The sequence below is a fragment of the Dermacentor albipictus genome, chromosome 6, assembly GCF_038994185.2.
Source record: "Dermacentor albipictus isolate Rhodes 1998 colony chromosome 6, USDA_Dalb.pri_finalv2, whole genome shotgun sequence".
NCBI classification, from domain to species: Eukaryota; Metazoa; Arthropoda; class Arachnida; order Ixodida; family Ixodidae; genus Dermacentor; species Dermacentor albipictus.
The window spans coordinates 140032847-140053312 of NC_091826.1; the positions used below are offsets into that span (position 1 = coordinate 140032847).

General features: G+C 45.5%; 1 protein-coding gene across 3 annotated transcripts in view; it reads left to right on the forward strand.

Annotated features, from left to right (window-relative positions):
* The window catches only part of LOC135896097 (26S proteasome non-ATPase regulatory subunit 13-like), a 313623-nt gene that overhangs the window by 77283 nt on the left and 215874 nt on the right, over positions 1 to 20466 (forward strand). For all 3 annotated transcript variants that reach the window (XM_065424436.2, XM_065424435.2, XM_065424434.2), the window contains exon 5: positions 4140 to 4183. In XM_065424436.2, coding sequence (XP_065280508.1) covers positions 4140 to 4183 — 44 coding nt within the window. The remainder of the gene's footprint in view (positions 1 to 4139; positions 4184 to 20466) is intronic.

Consider the following 20466-nt stretch of genomic DNA (forward strand, 5'->3'; position numbering starts at 1 on the left):
GACGTCCAGGCGAGTTCGTGGTTGTCGACTATGGAGCAGCATAGCTGGAGACACACCGGTAGTCATATGTCGAGTAAACCTATAAATTGCTAAGTATTCTAAGACCGCAAGCCTGAGGTCTTGCTGTTCCAAAATAGCAATCTGTATGAACTCTTTAAGGACATGGTTAAATCTGTCTACCTGGTCATTGGCCTGTGGATAGTCTAGAGAAGACAAGAAATGCTTAATGCCTCTTTCCTTCAGGAAGTTTTCGAACTGTGCAGAAACAAACTGTGGTCCATTGTCGGACACTATAGCATCAGGAAATCCTTCTCTACTGAATATGATGATGGCTTCGAATGTGACGGAAGGTATAAAAGCAACTTCGGGCCACTTGGAATGATAGTCAACCATGACCAATGCAAAGCGTGCATACTGTGGAGCACGATCAAGAGGGCCTATTATGTCTATGGCTAACCTTTTCCATGGTCTTAACGGCCATTCGACAGGTTGTAATGGAGCAAAAGATGGTTTGGCAGATTTATCTGCTTGTTGGCACACAAAGCAGTTTCCAACAAATTCCTCAACTTGCCTATTCATGTGAGGCCACCAGTAGATGCCTCTCAATCTGAGCTTGTTTTTCGTGATGCCTAAGTGACCTTCATTAGCAACAGACCGGAGTGTCTGACACAAGGAAGCAGGAGGAACGATACGTTCACCTCGGAGAAGCAGATTATCTATGTAGGACAATTCGGACTGTACAGCAGCATATGCCTGTAACTCTGGCGGAAAGTCCGCCACAGTTCTCCATCCTTTTACTATTTTGTCTTACAAGACGAAACTAAAGACACTATTTCCTCATCTAGTGCTGGTTCATATTCGGGAGGGACAGGTAGGCGTAACAATGCATCCGCAATGACATTTTGGTCACCTTTACTGTACTCAATGGTTAAATTGTAATGTAGCAATCTTGCATTCCACCTTGCAATTCCTAATGGTCACTGCCCTGGACCCTTTTAATATAGCAATGGGACTGGAGCTTGGGGATCAGTTCGTAGAGTGAACTGTCGACCCCACAAGTAAACATGCTAGTGTTCACACGCAAACAGACATGCCAATGCTTCCCGTTTGCTTATGGAGTACCATTGTTCTGCGGAAGATAACGTTAGAGGAGCAAAAGCTACTGTAAAGCGCTCATTTCCGCATATTTGCTGTAGGACGGCTCCTATGCCAACGTCAGAAGCATCAACTGTGACATAATAGGAAGACGCGGTTGAAACATGCATACCACCGGGCAGGATGCACGTACGCCTTTAATCGCCTGAAAGCTGTATTCAGTATTTCGATCCCAGACAAAGGCTTGTCCTTGCCTTAGGAGTTTCTTAGGACGATTCGCAAATTTCTGTCGTGGTCACGTTGAGCGTGACCCCGTACAAGAACATCATCAAGGTAGCACAAGGTGCCTGGACAGTCTTTTAAAACAGATTACATGACCTGCTGGAAAGCAGATGGCGCAGATGCCAAACCGAAACACACACGCTTGAAGTGAAAAAGACTGTCATGAGGGATAAAAGTAGTAAGCTCATGGCTTTTCTCGGACAATAAAACTTGATAAGCGGACTGCAAGTCCAACTTACTAAAGACAGTAGCACCAGCAAGTCGACGCAACAGTTCGTCAGCCCTCGGTAGCGGAAAGGCGTCGATGATGATAGCCTTGTTTGGGTCTTGAAGATCGACGCAAAGTCGAATGAAATTGTCCTTCTTCCGAACGACGATGAGCGAAGAAATCCACTCGGACACAGTGACTTGTTCGATGACATCAGCTGATTACAGGCGTTGCAGCTTGTCTGAGACTTGCTCCCGGAGAACCAGAGGTAGAGGGCGCAGTTTCGCTGAGACTGGTTGCGCTGAAGCTCGGAGACGAACGTCGTGGACGAAGCCCTTTACTAGTCCCAATTGTCCTGAGAACAGATGGGCGAACTCTGCTGGAGCATTGTGTGGAAGAAACGGAAGCTGGATGCTTGGGTTAGTTGGATGTCCTGATACTTGTTGACATGTGAGCAAAGACCCTTGAATGTCAATGCCCAAAGCTTGAATGGCGTCTAAGCCCAGAAGAGAAGTGCCTTGGTCCGTGACGGGAAATGTCACTACTGCAGCCTTGTTGCGGTACCTGACGAACACGGAGAAACGTCCTGAATGCAGAATTTCTTGCTGCAAATAATTCTTGAGTCGAAAACTCAAAGGAGATAATGGAAAAACCTTGAAATGTTCTTTGTACTATAGGAAACTGTTCATCAGCAACACCGCAGCTCCTGCGTCCACGAGCAATTTGGGTGTAGTATTTGCAATGAGGACTTCGGCTTGAATTGTTGCCGGACAGAAATTCGGTGCCTGAATCGTAAGCACAAACGGGACTGTAGTGGCTAAGTCTGTGTCAGCGCTGATGGAAACATGCTGCGTTCAAGCAGGAGACTCGCTGTGTTCGGTTCCTCGAACTGCAAACGGATGCGTAATGTCCCACTTTTTCACACGCACGGCAGGTACCGTGCTTTGCCCGACAGGCTGGATCGGATGCGATGTGATGAGGTGAACCACATTGGTAGCAATGGACTGCGATGTCTCGACTGGCTTCACGGAGTTCGGGCCGGGCGTCACATTGGCCGGCCTCCCGAGGATGCAACTGTCCACCATGCCATTGAGCGCCATCTTGAAGGCGCCGGGTCGAGGGAGAAGGGTGGCAGGAACCGCCATCTTGCGCATCCGGGCGAGGAAGTTGATGGCTAGCGACGCCATCTCGACGCGCTGAACAGACGAGCTGTTGAAGGCTTGAAGTTCCTTGTCAACTTGCTGTACGCTTCGTCCAATTTGCTCGGCTTTCTTGAGTGTTAGGGACGATCCTTTGTAGAGTAGCCTTTCTCATATTCTTGCTGATGCGACGCCTTGCAGAGTTTGGTCACGAAGGGACTCGTTGTGCCAAGCGCCGAATGCACAGGCAGGCGCCAGCCTTTGTAGCCCGGTGACAAAGTCCTGGAAGGTTTCCCAGGTAGTTGCTTCCTGTCTCGGAAGATAATGCACTGCACCAGGGGATTGGTGCTTTCTTCATAGTGCTGGTTGAAGATGCGAAGAATGTCTTCGAATGTAGTAGCCATCTGGGCTGTTTGCGACGCGAGGTTGTAGTAGAGACGCTGCCCCTCGAAGCCGAAGTTACTGAGTAAAATGGCTTTCTTCCTGTTGTCTTGTAGTGCCTCGCATCTGGTTGCCTGGAGAAACGTGCAAAGAGAACATTTCCATGTGAGCCACGGTACCGAAGGAGTACCGGGTAATGCAAGGAAAGGTGGCATGGGGGGTGCGAACGCCATGCTGGGCACTGAGAACAAAGGCGGGGGAGTCGAGGTGGACGGAGCAGAAGTAGACGTAGCGTCTTGCATGTGCGAAGCAGGATAAAAGCAGGAGTAGAACTGCCAGGGCACGTAGGAAAAGAGTAAACGGTTTACCTCATCGTCAGTTTGTTGTAGCTTCGACGGGGCGACCGGACAGAGGACCTACAGCATGAGGCTTAAACGGCAGGGGTGCGCAGCACTGCAGAAAAAGAGCCGGTCTACTCAAGTCGGGGACCAGGCAAAGAATTATTTTATTTCTGCGAGGGGAAATGCAGCAGGCAACTTACAGCGTGTGGCGCTGAGTGGCGCCCTGATCTAAACGATCCAAAACCGAAACCAGAAGCCAACACAGGATACCACAACTACGCCACACCTTTCAGTGAGCCTCCTTTTCTTTAACTTGCGTGGAATGCAAAACAGTGCACCAATGCCATGTCTCCATCTTTTTTTAGGTGGCATGGTACATTGTACGAGCATGGTAGAATAAATGCCTTCTTGAAATTGGCTGTCTGGATTTTGTTAATGTTAACTGGACGTGTTATTTTTATAAACATTATTTGGCTAATCCCTACCAGGCTGCAGTACCTAATGCAAACGCAATGGGAACAAACTCATTGCTTGTATGTGCCTGATGTGATGCAACTCAACTTGATTTTATCCGTCATATGTGTAGAACAGTGCTGTTGTTGCCTGTATGATTGCAGTATAGATGAAATTGCTGCTGAGCCACTATGCAATGGTGTTGGTTTGTCACTAATTTTTTGCACCATTGCATTGCAGACGTAGAGCAGCGCCTTGGATTCATCACCAAGACCAAGGAGAAGGTAGGTGTTGCTATGCATGTTTACCACGTGTAGTGAGAGGTTGCAGTGTTTATACACCTGCTTAAAAGGGCCGTGAACTTGAGACAGTGCTGCGAGGGCCCTCGAAACTTATTGGAAGCTGATGCATTCCTTGAGTACTATCTGGAAAAGTGGTGTGGGCGTTCCAATAATCCACAAGTCTGTGTTTGTTTATGCTCCTTACAGGCGCAGTGTCATGCAGTGGCCATTATGTTAGGGCATTGTATGTGCAAGTGGGTCTGGTGTAGTAACTTTGTTTCTTACTAATATTTCCCCTATGCTTTTGCTGGCTTTATTGCCTGTCTGTTTCACATGGGTTATAACTGTCAAAAGAAATTCAACCCCTTGGTGTCCTCACTGTTGTAACTTCGAGGGGGGGGGGGAGAACATTTAAGGCTATTACCAAGTCGGTGTGTTTATAATGGCGGTTCCGCAACTGGTTTTTGCAAATGGCATTTAACGCTTTCATGAGGGGCCACGAATCGGACCTTGCCTTTATCCATTTACGTAGCAGTGCAAATAAAAGGAACTTTCCTGTTTAGATTTAAATAAGCAAGTGCATGCCACACCCACACTTTGGTAGGCTTTGCAAGATATTAACATTGCTGTTCATACTTTGGTGTGGACAGCTGAAGCATCAATGGGCAAACCAAGAGCCATTCTCGTTGCTGGCGGATGATGACCAACACCTTTTTCTGGGCCACTAATTGGCAGATTGTACTGGACACGTTTCGTTACAGCTGTGGTACAGTCCTTATGTTGGCTCTGCACTGCAGCCAGGTGATAAGGTCTCTTGTGGCCAAAATGCACATCAGCCTATCAAAGGCTGCACCACTAGTGACATTTTTGGGCAAAAAACGGCATAGATAAGCATCAAACATGTTGTTCACATAGGACGCTGTTATGCCACAGGATGCATAGAACAGTCAGTGCACGCTAGAGCACTGTACGGCCTTTTCTTTTTTTGGCGGCAGGGGGGGGGGGGGGGGGAGGTGCCACAGCCCAAAAGTGCCATGCGTTGGACCGTCCGAGCCCAGCCTGGTAATTTCAAATCTGGCCTATGCACACCACCCAGGCCCAAAAGATTCAGGTCCAGCCTTACCTGGCCCAAAACAGTTCGGTTAGATGGATTAACCCTTGAGCCTATACAAAGCTAGGCAGAGTTCTCGATTATCTTTTATTTATTTCATTCATACCTAAAATGCCTGAGGGCATTCTATGGGGGGAGGGTATTACGATGGCAGTAATCAATCATCATACATCATTCGGTATCCTCTATAATGATGTAGTCTTTCAAGAGAAGATGGTCGGTGATCATGGCAATTTGTATAGGAAGATCGTTCTGGTCTTTGGCTGTACGAAAAAAATAAGACCGCTGAAAAGTGGTTGTATAAGCAGCAGGAGTGTGATGTGGGTGAGTTGGTGTAACATACTTGAAGAAAAAACAGTGTTACAAAGACGCGAACTAAAAGAAGAACATGTACAACCGACAGGCATTAACTTCCAACTAAATTTTATTTGAAGAAACAGGGTTTGTAAGATGGAAAAAACGAATAGCACCACCGTGATGTCAAGACCTCTCTATCGCATTTTTTAAATGGATTGAATGTTACCTTTCCCAAAGAAGGCAATGTGTAATACTGAATGGAAAATGCTCCGAATATTCAAATGTTACGTCAGGAGTCCCACAGGGCTCCGTTCTGGGTCCGTTATTATTTTTGGTGTACATTAATGATATCTCTGCCGGAATTTCATCTTCTATACGGTTGTTTGCGGATGACTGTATTGTGTACAAAAAAATTTCCCATCACAATGATACAATAGAACTTCAGAACGACTTATCAATCATTCATGATTGGTGTACTAAATGGAAAATGACTTTGAACATAACAAAGTGTGTACATCTCTCATTTACTAAAAAGAAGAAACCAATTCAGTCACGGTATCATCTGAACAACGTACTACTGAAGCAAGACAGTACGTATAAGTATTTAGGTGTGCTACTGTCCTCTGAATGTTCGGGGAAACCACAGGTAGACAGTATCATAGCCAAAGCTGGTAAAGCTTTGAATTTTATTCAGAGAAACCTGCGATGTTCACATGCGAATTTAAAACGTATGGCATATACAACTTGTGTTCGACCACTCTTAGAATATGGCTGTGTTGTGTGGGACCCCCACGAGGTAACCTTCATTGCCGCTCTGGAAAAAATACAAAACCGTGCTGCCAGGTTTGTCTTGGGGCGGTACGGAAGAAAGGAGAGCTGCACTGCAATGAAGGCTGAGCTAGGATGGGAATCACTCTCTGCCCGCCGCAATAAACTGAGATTAAAATTTCTATATTCGATTTACTACAATAAAACAGGAATTAATAGGGAAATTTACCTACAGAAACCTCATTACATCTCAAAACGAACTGATCATAGTTGCAAAATCCTCGAGTATCATGCCAAGACGAACGTGTATGCCAACTCATTTTTTGTTCGAACAATTAAACAGTGGAATAGGCTGACTGAAAAGCAAGTGCATTGTGTGAACGAAGGTGTATTTTATTCCATGTTGTAACCCCCCTGCTGTAACGCCTTCGGGCGCTGCGGGGTAATTGATGAATAAAGAATAAAGATGAATAAAGAATCTCTTTTTTGGCAAGGGCCACTGATGGGCAGCTAATGCACATGCCCTCGGCCATAGCAATGTAAAATGCTTCTGATATCTTCCTTTCTAGTCTATCTCCAGAACGTGCCAGAGGCTTGGTGTCACGAAGATACAGACGGCATTTGTGACATTTACAATGTTCAGCCAGATGACCCCGCGTAGTGTTATTTATGGCCTAATAGCACTCTCATGCTCTTTCCTTGTAACACAGTCCCGTTTGACCAATATAAACCTGGTTGCAACTCGGGGATATATCATATACAACATTTCTATTGCTTTAAAGTTTGAATAACAGTGCAAGAACAGCCGAGGCGGCAGAAAAGAGAATAGAGAGCTAACTTCCAACAGTTTCTTTTTTTTACTGAAAGCGAAGCAAGTTTTATAGCCGCACATTAGCATACCAACCATGCACAGAACACCACGACACCGTGACAAAGCCATAGAAAATTCAACGTGACATCGATAGCCTGAGGTATTTGACCTCCTTGTCAGTTAGTGGGACAGAGGGGGTGCTGACACACCCATCTTTTAAACAGATTTTTTCCTGCTTCGATTATTTCATGCGTGACACGATCACTGTGTTTTGCAATGATGCTACCTTTTTTGTATCTTGGCTTACATCCACACATGCAGGCAGAAGTTAGCGCTCTGTTCCCTCTTTTGTCCCCTCTGCTGTCCTTGTGCTGTTATTCAAACTTTAAAGCACGTTTTACCAACAAGCCCAATCCTACACCCTTCTTAATTACATTTCTCGTACAATGGGCCCTTCTCAATGCCTATCACTTCACCCACATGCTATCAACAATATCATTGCAGTTGCCACCTGCAGAGCATGCATGCTTTCCTTTTGTGTTTCGAAAAAAGTGCTTCCTGACGACGTTCGGCAACTTTTCGGTGGCTTCACTCCTTCTCAAGTACACGGGACGAGAGCCTGCAAAGTCCTGAAGGCTGAAATCCAGAGGCAAGCACGGTTGTGCAATGAGTACGTGTGTGCTCGTCTACACGTCCCCAGCCGTCCTGCTGAGGCTGTGAGGAAGCCTCGAGAACTTCGTCCAGCTGTTTCACAATCTACCGAGTTCCTCTGGAAGACCCAACTTCTTCAGCTTCGTAATCTTGTGCCTATGAGACAGCAGTTGCCCAAGTGCTTGCTTCATAAGCCAGAAAACTTGACTTACCCCTGCCCGTCACTGTCGTGCTTTCTCTGGGACCTAAGTTTGCAGTTGAACCGCAGCATTCCCCGCTGGCGCTCCTCGTTACCGTCGGGCAAGTCTCTCGGCATGCTTCTGAGCACGAGCATGAGCGATGCATAGACGTCCTGACGTCCTGAGCCGCTGTAAGCCAAGTTTTTCAAAACTCCTGGTAAAACGTGTCACTTGTTTTCTAAATGAACATTCCTGTGTGCGCTCTCTGCAGACAAAGAGGGTGGGTGCCTTTGCAGTCATGTCTGTTAAGCTGTATCATGATAAGGCGCAATGTGTGTTTTCTTCCTTTTTTGATTGTCACAACACGGTGTTCACTAGAAGAAGATCAGAACCAAAGCCAACGGCATTTGTTGCAGGTTAAACCTCGGAATCTTTTCTAAAGGGCCTGTCCAACTCAAAAAATTTTTATCTTCAAGTTTTATTCACTGCAGAAACTCATAAAGCTGACATGGCTTTTAGGCTTATCGTTTCAGAAAATCCCACCTGGCAAAAATGTGTCACTCTTACAGAAAAACCTAAATTGTTTAAAAGTTGATGATCCATTTGTTGTAAAAAACTCTGGCACAATCCAGCAATTTGTCAGCTCACAATGCAGTGAAAACCTATTTGCCTTTTCAGTTGACATTAAGGACCTTCATTATTCTATACCACATGTTTTACTAATTCACTGCATTGATGAATTTGGCCCTTCAAATTAGCAGACTCAGTATGGTATCAGTGTCAGTGGTTTTTTTTAGAATTACTTAGCTTTTATCTACGGTCTACATCCATTGGGATAGTAAACCTTACCTTCAAAAAGAAGGTATTTGCATTGGATCATGCATTGCTCCCATATTAAGTGACTTGTTTTTAGCAAAACTTGACAGATCTTTGTCGGATGCTTTCATCAACACTAACGTCTTAGCTGCTTTTATATATGTGTAGGGCTTTCTAATTTTTCTTGACAGTGATGGCAGTTCGTACAAGTCTGATGCTCTTTTAGTTCTGGACACAGCGCGCAAATGTTTTAACCCACTAGAACTAACCCATGAATTTACTGAGAATAGTATAACAAGGTTCCTAGACTTTAAACTATTTTTGCACGAAAACCGTTCTTGTTGGATATACTGCCCACGTGGCAACAAGCCACTTCTTCCATTCAACTCCGCGCACTCGAAATTTATAAAACGCATTATTAGCTCATGTTTCAAAAATGCCTTAAGAAACTCCTGCGAAAATAAAATGATCGACAGCTTTCGGGAGCAGTCCAAATGGTTAACTTCGGCAGGCTATTAATCTCTTGTAGAAGGGCCAAACAGTGAAATCTTCCTTACCTCAGTAACGAAGCCTTCAGTCTGGTAAGGCCACCCTATGTCACTCTGAATGTTTCCTTACTGAGGGGTCCTCAGTGAAGGCATTCTTGGTGCTTCCTCAGCCTAAGCTACCTTCGTGCATCCTTATGCCACTCTTGATCCTGAATGAGCACTTCTCCTCACTGCTTAGCCATGTGACGTTTGCTTGCACGTGTGCCCTGTCGCCCACCTGTAGAGAAGCGCGTGCACAGTACATCTTGCCAGGCATGTTTGTTTCAGTCGCACGTTTGGCATGGGTAGCACTCCTAGGCATTGCTAGGCGTTGGACGCCGCCGGCGTGCCAGCATTGCTGGAGCATATCAAGTTCTGCGCTATAATGGGGTACTTTTTTACGTTTAGTAAACAAAACTAGGAAGAAAGGATGCCCACATCTCTGTATTCGCATTTCAATTTAAAAACGATGTAACGATAATCTTTTAATTTGATAATGATGCTCGCATAAACCTTTTAAAAGATGCTCTTGAACCCAGGCATGCGGCAACCATTCCTTACGTGAGGACGGGCGAAGGGAGCTTTCAGAGCACGCATGCTTCCTCCATTGGTCCTTCGCTGTTAAGAGGCCTCACGTAAGGTTAGGAAGCGGTCGAAGGAAAGGAACATTTCATTGTTTGGGCCCAAGTCTCTGTTGCTGAAGGCCTGCTGTGCAGCTATTCATCCGTGGTGAATGAAAATCCAGATGGAGCAACTCGGGATGGACAAAAAAATTGGGGCAATTCCATACATGCATAGAATCTCACACAATCTGAAAAAGGTCGCTCAGCGTGTTAACCTCAAAGTGGTCTTCTCTACTCCTGCAAAATTAGGCAACCTGTACAAAATAACCGTCCCAGTATCTTGGCCCAAACGAGGTTGCCTTATCACACACAAGAATACATCCGTAGATTGCACAAACAACGTGGTGTAGGATCCCCCTTTCCTGTGGTAGATATTACATCGGACAGACGGCCCACTGCATTAATCAAAGACTAAAAGAGCACATGTACATTGTTGACCACGCTAAGCAGGGTTGGCTTTCTGCCCACTGCTGCATGTATGGATGTAAACCAAGATGCAAAAAATTTAGCATCATTTCAAAACACAGTGATCGTGTCACGCGTGAAATAATCGAAGAGGGAAAAATTCTGTGTTTAAAAGAATGAAAAATTATATGTTTAAAAGATGGGTGTGTCATAACCCCCTCTGTCGCGTTCGAGCTATCAATGCCACGTTGAATTTTGTATAGCTTTGTCGTGGTGTTGCGGTGTTCTGTGCATGGTTGATATGCTAATGTGTGGCTATAAAACTTGCTATGCTTTCTGAAAAGAAAATAAACTGTTGGAAGTTATCGCTCGGTTCTCTCTTCTGTCCCCTCTGCTGCCCTTGCATTGTTTTTCAAACTTTAAAGCATGTTTTACCAACAAGCCCAATCCTACATCCTTCTCTATTTTTATTGCATTCCATGTAGTGGGCTGCATGTTTCTTAGAGCATGGTTCTAGTTTTGCTTTGGTCAGCATAGGGCATATCTTGGCCAATTTACATGGTGTGCTAAAGACAATAATAATACTGTGCCTTTGCACAGCCTTCTTGAGGCTGTGGGACACCCTGTGCCAGTAAGGAATCACTTGTACTCGCTTCCTGTCATCTGGCTTTTCTTTGTTAGTTCCTTCTCTTACCTGTTTGAGCTTTTGAAGAAGCTTATCACAGATGCTAGAAACTAAATAAGAAGGGAAACCGGCCAGGAGCAGCCTTGTAACCTGGTTGTTAAAGCTGCTTTATACTTTGTGGATGCAAGATTTATGTAGAGCTTCCTTTAGACAAGTTGTTGCAACTGCTGTTTTTACTAACTTGGAGTGGGCACTGTCATATGATATCAGCTGCTTGTAAAATGTTGGCTTTTATTCCAAACAAACATCCGTGTTCAATAAAGTGTGATTCAGGTGCAGGAAACGAATGCAATTATCACTTGCCCTTTCGCAGGTGAAGTTATGAGCCACCGATGCATTTCTAGACATGTTAATTACTGATTCTGCAGTGTCATCTAGCCTTGATCCTGGTACCGTGTTAACAACCACCAAGTAGTCACTGACGTACCTCAGTATGGTAGGAGTGCACAACTGAACCAGAATGCTATTTACACATTTGTGAGAGGTGCTAAGAAAGATATCCAATAGAATGGGAGCTAGCAACGATCCAATGCAAATACCCTTGCATTGTAGATACTGTTGGTTTTCGAAACTAACGACGGTGGATTGAAGGTAAAAGTTCAAAAGTTCTAGAAACTGGTCACTATTCACTCCGGTTGCACAACAGAACTTAACTTTACCGAAGTCTTCCGCCTTGTTCCTGATGGTGCGGAGCACTTCCTCATGCTGAATCGCATAATACAAGTCTTCCACGTCCATTGAAAGCGCATTCACATGGTTCGAAGTTCCTTGTTCTGAAGTCGGCACAACTTCACTTCAGCTCCTCAGAAGGAACGGGTCATCTAGGATCATCATCATCATCATCATCATCATCATCATCATCATCATCATCATCAGCCTGGTTACGCCCACTGCAGGGAAGGCCTCTCCCATACTTCTCCAACAACCTCGGTCATGCACTAATTGTGGCCATGTTGTCCCTGCAAACTTTTTAATCTCATCCGCCCACCTAACTTTCTGGCGCTCCCTGCTACGCTTCCCTTCCCTTGGAATCCAGTCCGTAACCCTTAATGACCATTGGTTATGTTCCCTCCTCATTATATGTCCTGCCCATGCCCATTTCTTTTTCTTCTTTTCAACTAAGATGTCATTGACTCGCGTTTGTTCCCTCACCCAATCTGCTCTTTTCTTATCCCTTAACGTTACATGCATCATTCTTCTTTCCATAGCTCGTTGCGTCGTCCTCAATTTAAGTAGAACCCGTTTCGTAAGTCTCCAGGTTTCTGCCCCATCGGTGAGTACTGGTAAGACACAGCTATTAACACTTTTCTCTTGAGGGATAATGGCAACCTGCTGTTCATGATCTGAGAATACCTGCCAAACGCACCCCAGCCCATTCTTATTCTTCTGATTATTTCCGTCTCATGATCCGGATCCGCCGTCACTACCTGCCCTAAGTAGATGTATTCCCTTAGCACTTCCAGTGTTTCGCTACCTATTGTAAATTGCTGTTCTCTTCCGAGACTGTTAAACGTTACTTTAGTTTTCTGCATATTAATTTTTAGACCCACTCTTCTGCTTTGCCTCCCCAGGTCAGTGAGCATGCTTTGCAATTGGTCCCCTGAGTTACTAAGCAAGGCAATATCATCAGCGAATCGCGAGTTACTAAGGTATTCTCCATTCACATTTATCCCCAATTCTTCCCAATCCAGGTCTCTGAATACCTCCTGTAAACACGCTGTAAATAGCATTGGAGAGATCGCATCTGCCTGCCTGATGCCTTTCTTTACTGGGATTTTGTTGCTTTCTTTATGGAGGACTGCGGTGGCTGTGGAGCCTCTATAGATATCTTTCAGTATTTTTACATACAGCTTGTCTACACCCTGATTCCGTAATGCCTCCATGACTGCTGAGGTTTGGACAGAATCAAACGCTTTCTCGTAATCAATGAAAGCTATATATAAGGGTTGGTTATATTCCGCACATTTCTCTATGACCTGATTGATAGTGTGAATATGGTCTATTGTTGAGTATCCTTTACGGAATCCTGCCTGGTCCTTTGCTTGACAGAAGTCTAAGGTGTTGCTGATTCTATTTGCGATTTGTCGATTGGCATAAATGGCGCTTGAGGTAGTGCCCTGTGAGCACTAAATGAGCGAGAAACAGGCGGCCGCACTTTGAGCGATTAGTAACGAGATAGGCGTCAGTTTTGTGAGCGCAAGAAGCCGAAATGGCTCACAGAACAAAACCCAAACTGCCGCCCGCCCACCTATGCCCACCTATGCCAACCTAGCTAATGTGCGAGCGGTTGCATATAGACATGTCGGAGCAAACTAGCTCTAAAACAAACCATACAACGAAAACCGAGACAGAGAGGTGTGAGAAAAAAATTCCCTGTATTCTCACATAGTGGCAGCACAGGCCAGGAAAGAAAAAATTAGGAAATTGGCATGCTTTTTAAACATACAGACGGCGCTGTAAATATACGGCATCGACCGTTTTGGACTTGTTCGCAGTGCTGTATATTTAAGTCATTGACCCTGATAGGGTTAAAGGGACACTGAAGGTTAATAATAAGTCAATGTGGACTGTTGAAATACCATCCCAGAAACCTCGAAATGCTTGTTTCATACGAAGAAGATACTTATTTAACGAAAAAATACGTTCTGAAGCGTCCGCGTGCCTCTAGTGCAGTTCGAATCGCCCGCCTTCCGATTGAAGAGTGGTGACGTCATGTTCTCATAAGGACATTGTGCTGTCGGTGAGTAAAACGGCGCCCGCAGACGGCGCTACAGCTTTTCTGTGCAAAACGCAAACACGCGGCCAGAAACAGCTGAGACAGAGCCGACAGGAGCACGAAAGCGGAACTATGGTGGCTAGTGGAAGGGAAAGCGCGCAACGATAAGCTGGTTCTTTATTTTATGACGCCAACTTTTTGACACTCATTGCAAAGGACGAACCCGACAACGACACATTGGCTCGCGATGCTGGGCTCGACTTCAGCGATTTAAGTACTGATGAACGTGACCTGCTGCTGAGGGCTCGTGCTGTCGGTGTTGTTGCATATTACTACGACGGCAACTGTATGTCATGGCTGTACATGTTCGCTCGTTTGTAGCTTTTCCTTCGTGAAAACCAAATGCCGCATTCACCGCGCGTCTTTGACCTGCAGTTGTTCTTTCGCTTCGGAGAATGCACGCAAGACCGGCGGAACAGTGCTACGGGAAAAGATTGCTTTGAAAGGCACTCCACACGACTTCAGTAAGTCGGCGTTGAACTCGTAATCCTCTGTACGAAAGTGCAGCGAGCACACTATACGATTTTTCACCTCTGCCAACGCGCTGTGGCATAGGTACGGCACAAGACCACTTTAAACAGAGAGGTTCACTCGTTGGCACACAGTGATAAGTAACGGATTCGCCGCTGCAACTGCCCTTGGCCAAGTTCCGTGGACCGTTTGTGCATCCCGCGACATCACATGGACGTGGCATTCTCGCTGCTTGTTCCAAATGCAAGTTTCGTGAGCCAGCAGAACCAGCGTAGCACGATGCGATAACGAACCAACTGAATCTCCGAAGCATGCACTGCACAGAGTCGAGCAAAAACGAAACCTTTCGACCACCCATACTACTGAAGGGTAACGTCAAAATGTCATTTTTTCTCAGAATCGAACAGAAGTAGACAAGGAGCATTTTCTTCCGTCTTATAACCTAATGAAATGATCTTTTTAATACGAGTAGTTCAGTACTAATGACATAAATTATGATGAGGAGTGCCTTCGTCATCGGGCTAGTACCAGAATGTCGCTGGGGGGTCTCAAATCATGTCATGCATTTACCTCAATTTCTCGGTTACTAAAGCTCTGTTCGCGATTATATTGACACCTTAGACATTTTAGAGCATTGCTTTATCACTTTAACTTGGCTTCATAGTAACCTTCCCTTTAACGAGACGCTGTCATCCCAACGAAGTCTGCAAGCAAAGAATACGCTCACGAAAGATGACCTGACGACACCTCATACCACCCACAGGTCATGTCAACGCGACGCAGCCGTGATCCAAGGCCAAGACCTAACTGCAACGCAAGACAAAGAATCACCGACCTTGACGTGCTTCTCGACGGCCATGCGATCACCGCATTAGTGGACACAGGAGCCGATTGCGCCATCATGGGTGGAACCATCACCGCCCAGTTGATGAAAGTTAAGGCTGCATGGGAAGGCCCTCAAATTCTGACCGCTGGAGGACACCCCATATGGAATCTGCACTGCAAGAATGGCCGTTCATGACCGGACTTACCCTGCCACCTTCGTTATCCTGCAACAGTGTTCCGAAGAAGTCATTCACGGCATAGGCTTCCTGAACTAACGTGGCACAATCATCGACTTGAAGTTGGAAGTTGATGACACTGTTGGAAGATCAAGTGATAGCGCTGGAGAGCTCTCGTCGTCACCTCGCCTTGAGTGTGCTCGAAGATCAGGTGAGCATCCCGCCTCGCTCCAGCGTAGTTATTTCAGTCAGCACCAAAACACCCGCAGACGTAGAAGGCATCATCGAGGGTGACTAGCGTCTACTGCTCCACTGTGAAATTTGCATCACAAGAGGGATCGCTCAACTGCACAGAGGGAAAGGTGGAAGTGGTGCTAACCAACTTCAGCCAGGAGTTCAAGCACATCAACAAGATCACGACAATCGTGTGCATCTAGGAAGTTATGAATAAAGGGAAAATCAGACATCCACCCGTACGTAGCAATTCTACAAAGGAAACCCATACCGGTTCCTCGAAAGAAATGCTTCATAGTTGAAGAAAAATTCCTCCTGGTGCTGGTCCTGTTTTTTTTTTTCTTCAACTATGAAACGTTTCTTTCGAGGAACCGGTATGGGTTTCCTTTGTAGCAATTGCTACATACGGGTGGATGTCTGATTTTCCCTTTATTCATTACTTCTCTCCACCTTGCGAGTTTCCGCAGAACCACTACGTCAAATCTAGGAAGTTGTGAAAACCAGCAATGTGTTTGTCCTCTCGGTTTCTGCCGCATCTACCTCGACGACCATAGTTTCCAAACCAGACTTCAACATAAATCCAAATCTCCCCATGAGTAAGCAGCAACAGCTCAGAAGTCTTTTCCAACGATACAAAGACTGCTTTTCGACGTCATTGAGGATTCAACAAACACCAGCCGCAAAGCATCGCATAATAACCAGAGAGTGCACTTGGCCACTCTTCCAGAGCTCTTACCAAATTACAACACGAGAATGTGCAGCTTTAAGACAAGTCGAAATACTGCGTGACGACATCATATAGCCGTGAAAAAGCCCGTGGGCATTTCCTGTTGTCTTGGTGAAGAAAAAGGACGGAACCTTATGTTTTTGCGTCGATTATCGTTGACTGAACGAGATCACTAAGAAGGACGTTTACCCCCTCCCATGGGTAGACGATGCATGGAATCGGCTCTGCAATGCTAAATACTTCTTGTTGATGGATCTCAAGTCTGGCTACTGGGAAATAGAAGTCGACGAGAGAGATCGCGAAAAGACCGCCTTCATCACGCCAGGCGGCCTCTATGAGTTCAAGGTCATGCCATTCAGTCTGTGTTCGGCGCCTGCAACGTTGCAGCAAATCATGGGCACGGTGTTAGCAGGATTAAAGTGGCGGACCTGTCTTGTTTACTTGGATGATGTTGTCGTTTTTGGCAGAAATTTCGACAATCACCTTAGGCGGCTTTCAACAGTACTACAGGCCATCAAGGCATCAGGGCTCATCCTGGTGACGGAGAAGGGCCACTTCGCTTACGATGAGCTTCTGTTCCTGGGCCAGGTCACAAGCAAATCTGGAGTTCGGCCCGACCCGCAGAAGACAGCTGCCATCGCAAAGTTCCAGCAGCCGATCGACAAGAAGGCAGTGCGTATATTCCTTGGCATGTGTTCCTACTACAGGCCCTTTTTCAAGGACTTTTCGCGCATCGTTGAGCCGCTGACGCATCTAACTAAGTGTGATGTCGAATTCAAAGGGGAAATGCTGCAGACCGACGCATTTCAAGAACTCAAACGACGCACGCAGTTGCCACCGGTGCTTGTGCACTTCGACGAGGACGCTGATACATATTCTGAAACTTTCGTCTTCCACAGTAGTTCTGCCGCCATGATAGTCATGTTCAATAAATCAAGCGGTTGCTTACCTGTGACACCAGCGTGCACTAGCAACACGCGCTCTGAATGCTTCACATCGTATGAGAGGGCACACCGTGCGAGTGTGGCTCGGGTGTGTTGTTTTCGAGTGTAGTGGCTGCAATACGGGTTCTGTGCACTAACTATGGTAGGCTACAGCTGCTTCAGGTAAAATAAATTGAGAAAGGAAGTGTGAAATGTTTTATTTTAAAGGAATCAACAAATATCGCCACAAAATGACGCATGTAAGACACCACCATAAAGACTACTATAAACTACCACCTCTCATACCTACTACACTCCACCACAAGCCGAATGCCAAAAGACATGTTTGTCTAGTCAATACATGTCTATTCAATAACGTAGGTCTGAACTACTAGATGGTACTGTTTATTTTCCAGTTTTACTAAAACAGCCAATCCACGCATGCCGTTTGCGGAGGCGTGGCCAAGGCAGTAGCTTAGTGGAAGGCGAGCATTTCAGAATACGGGCCCAGAAATGCACACTGACACCAGTAGCCTAGGCCTCAGTGCCGTGCTAATCCAGAAGAAAGATACACTTGAACAGGTGATAGCTTAAGCTGGCTGGTCACTGTCAAAAGTGGACGGCAATTATTCTACGGTCGAAAAGGAATGCCTTGCCATTATTTGCATTACAGTGAAATTCCGCCCTTACCTATATGGCAGGCCCTTCAAAGTTGTCAGCGACCATCACATGTTGTGTTGGCTAGCTAACTTAAAGGACCCTTAAGGACCCTTCAGGATGGCTGGTGCAGTGAAGCCTCAGACTGCAAGAATATCACATAAATGTAATCTACAAGTCTGGACGAAAACACTCTGATGCCTATCACACGCCGTCATTGTCCTGCCGCCGCAAGACAAGGAGGATGACAACACGTTCCTCGGGATAAGCGTGGACGACTTCGCTGAACAGCAACGAGCAGACCTGGAGCGAAAAAGACGGTGTGCCTAGGTTATTTAAGCAAGGATTTTTTTGTTTTTGCTTCAGAACAACCTACTTGTAAAGAAGAACTTTCTACCAGTCCACGCCAACTACTTTCTTGTTCCCCCCTCAACCCTGCATCCAGAACTACCGCACGCCTTACATGACATAGCGACTGCTAGACATCCCGGATTCCCCCGGATGCCATCGAGGGTAGAGAAAAGGTATCACTGGCCGTGCCTGACCGCCGACATCGCCTGTTACGCCAAGACATGCTGATAGTCACTGACGCAAGACACCACCGACAAGGCCATCTGGATTACTACAGCCGATCAAGCCTCCTTGCTGACCATTTCAGCACATCGAGATAGATTTGTTTGGTCTCTTTGCGACGTCAACATCCAGAAATAACTGGAGCGTCATGGCGATGGACTACCTCACCCGCTTCGCTGAAACAAAAGCTCTGCCGAAAGGTAGTGCAGCCGAAATGGCGAAGTTCTTCGTCGAGAACATCCTGCTGTGACATGGCGCCCCAGAAGTCCTCACCACCAACAGGGGAACGGCTTTTACAGTGGTGCTCACCCAAGCCATTCTGAAATACAGTTGGACAAGCCACATTAGGACAACTGCCTACCACCCGCAGATGAATGGTCTTACAGAGTGCCTGAATAAGACCTTCGTCGATATGCTAGCAATGTACTCAATTATGAGGTCGTACGAGATGGCATTTCGCTATCATAGCGGTGCTGCTCACGACCTGAATTAGTCCATGTTGTGCGACTTAAGCCGTTATACCAGTGCTAACGAACTTTGGCACTTTGCGTAGCTGACCTTTGGACTTTATTTTTTTGGACTCTGTTATTTTGGACTTTGTTTTTTTGAAAAATGTCCTTTTGTGTTTTGCTCTCCTGTTATTTATTTATTTATTTAATTTTTCTTTAAATACTTTCAAGGCCCGTAGATGCCACAGAAAGGAGTGGTACATATGCACGGAAAAAGATTGCAGATAAATTAATAAAATATTTGTTAGATGGCATGGAAAGCAGCAGTCTTGAACCTCGATGAGTCTATAATAGTAGCAACCGATGTGGGGAGGTGGTTCCAGTCATTGCAGGTGCGAGGTAAAAAAGAGTGATAGTACGCGCTCGAACGACAAAATGGCACGAAAACTTTATGAAAGTGATCGTTGCGGGATGAAAAGTAGGAAGGAGGAGTAAGAAGTTTTTCTTTTAATACCGGGTTGTGGTAAATCTTGTGGAAAAGGCAGAGGCGACTGTATGCACGATGTACTGAAAGTTCCAGTATGTTAAGGGTTTGCTTTATGTGTGTTATGCTAGCATAACGAGAGTAATCAGATCCAATAAAGCGGGAAGCACGGCTCTGAATGGCTTCGAGGGAGAGGGTTAGTGATACTTGAGGGGGATCCCAGATGGCCGAGGCATATTATAATTTTGATCAAACAGGTGTTTTGTAGAGCGTCAGTTTTAAAGATGCAGGAATGGCGTAAAAGTTTCTGCGTAGATAGCCTAGCGTGCGATTAGTGTTAGAAGTTATAAATTCAACATGCTTGTGCCATGATAGATCGTGAGTGATGTAAAGGCCGAGATACTTGTAAAAATTAACTTGACAGAGAGGAGCGCTATTCAGAAAGTACATGCGTGTGTCAGTATTGTTAGAGCGGCGTGATATGCGCATATATTTACATTTATTTACTTTTAGTTTCATGTTCCACGCATTGCACCGTATAGATAAATTGTTAAGGTCTTGTTCTAGTTTAGTGGAATCGGCGGGGTCACTAATCTTATGATATATTACGCAGTCATCGGAAAATAGGTTAATTGAACACGATTTCACGCAGTCAGGGAGATATATTAGAAATATATATTAGAAAGAGCAGAGGCCGGAGGTTGGATCCCTGCGGGACCCCTGATGTAACCGATGAAAAAGCAGAGGAAGCGTTATTGGCACTTACTTACCGAGTTCAGTTGGAAAGGAAGTCTTTAATCCAGGCTAATACTAAAGGAGCAATGTTAAGCTGATCAAGTTTAAGGTTTAGTAGATCGTGCCTTACGGTATCAAAGGCCTTAGCATAGTCCAAGAAAATACAGTCAACGTCAAAGTTATTGTCAGATGCAGCAAAAAGATCATTAGTAAAGCAAGTTAGTTGGGTTTCGCACCAGTACATTTTTCTGAAGCCATGTTGACAGGAATGAAAGAATGAATTGGTTTCCAAAAATACAACAAAGTGAAAGTAAATGATGTGTTCTGAAAGTTTGCATGGGATGCTTGTCAATGAAATGGGACGGTAGTTCTTGGGAGCATGC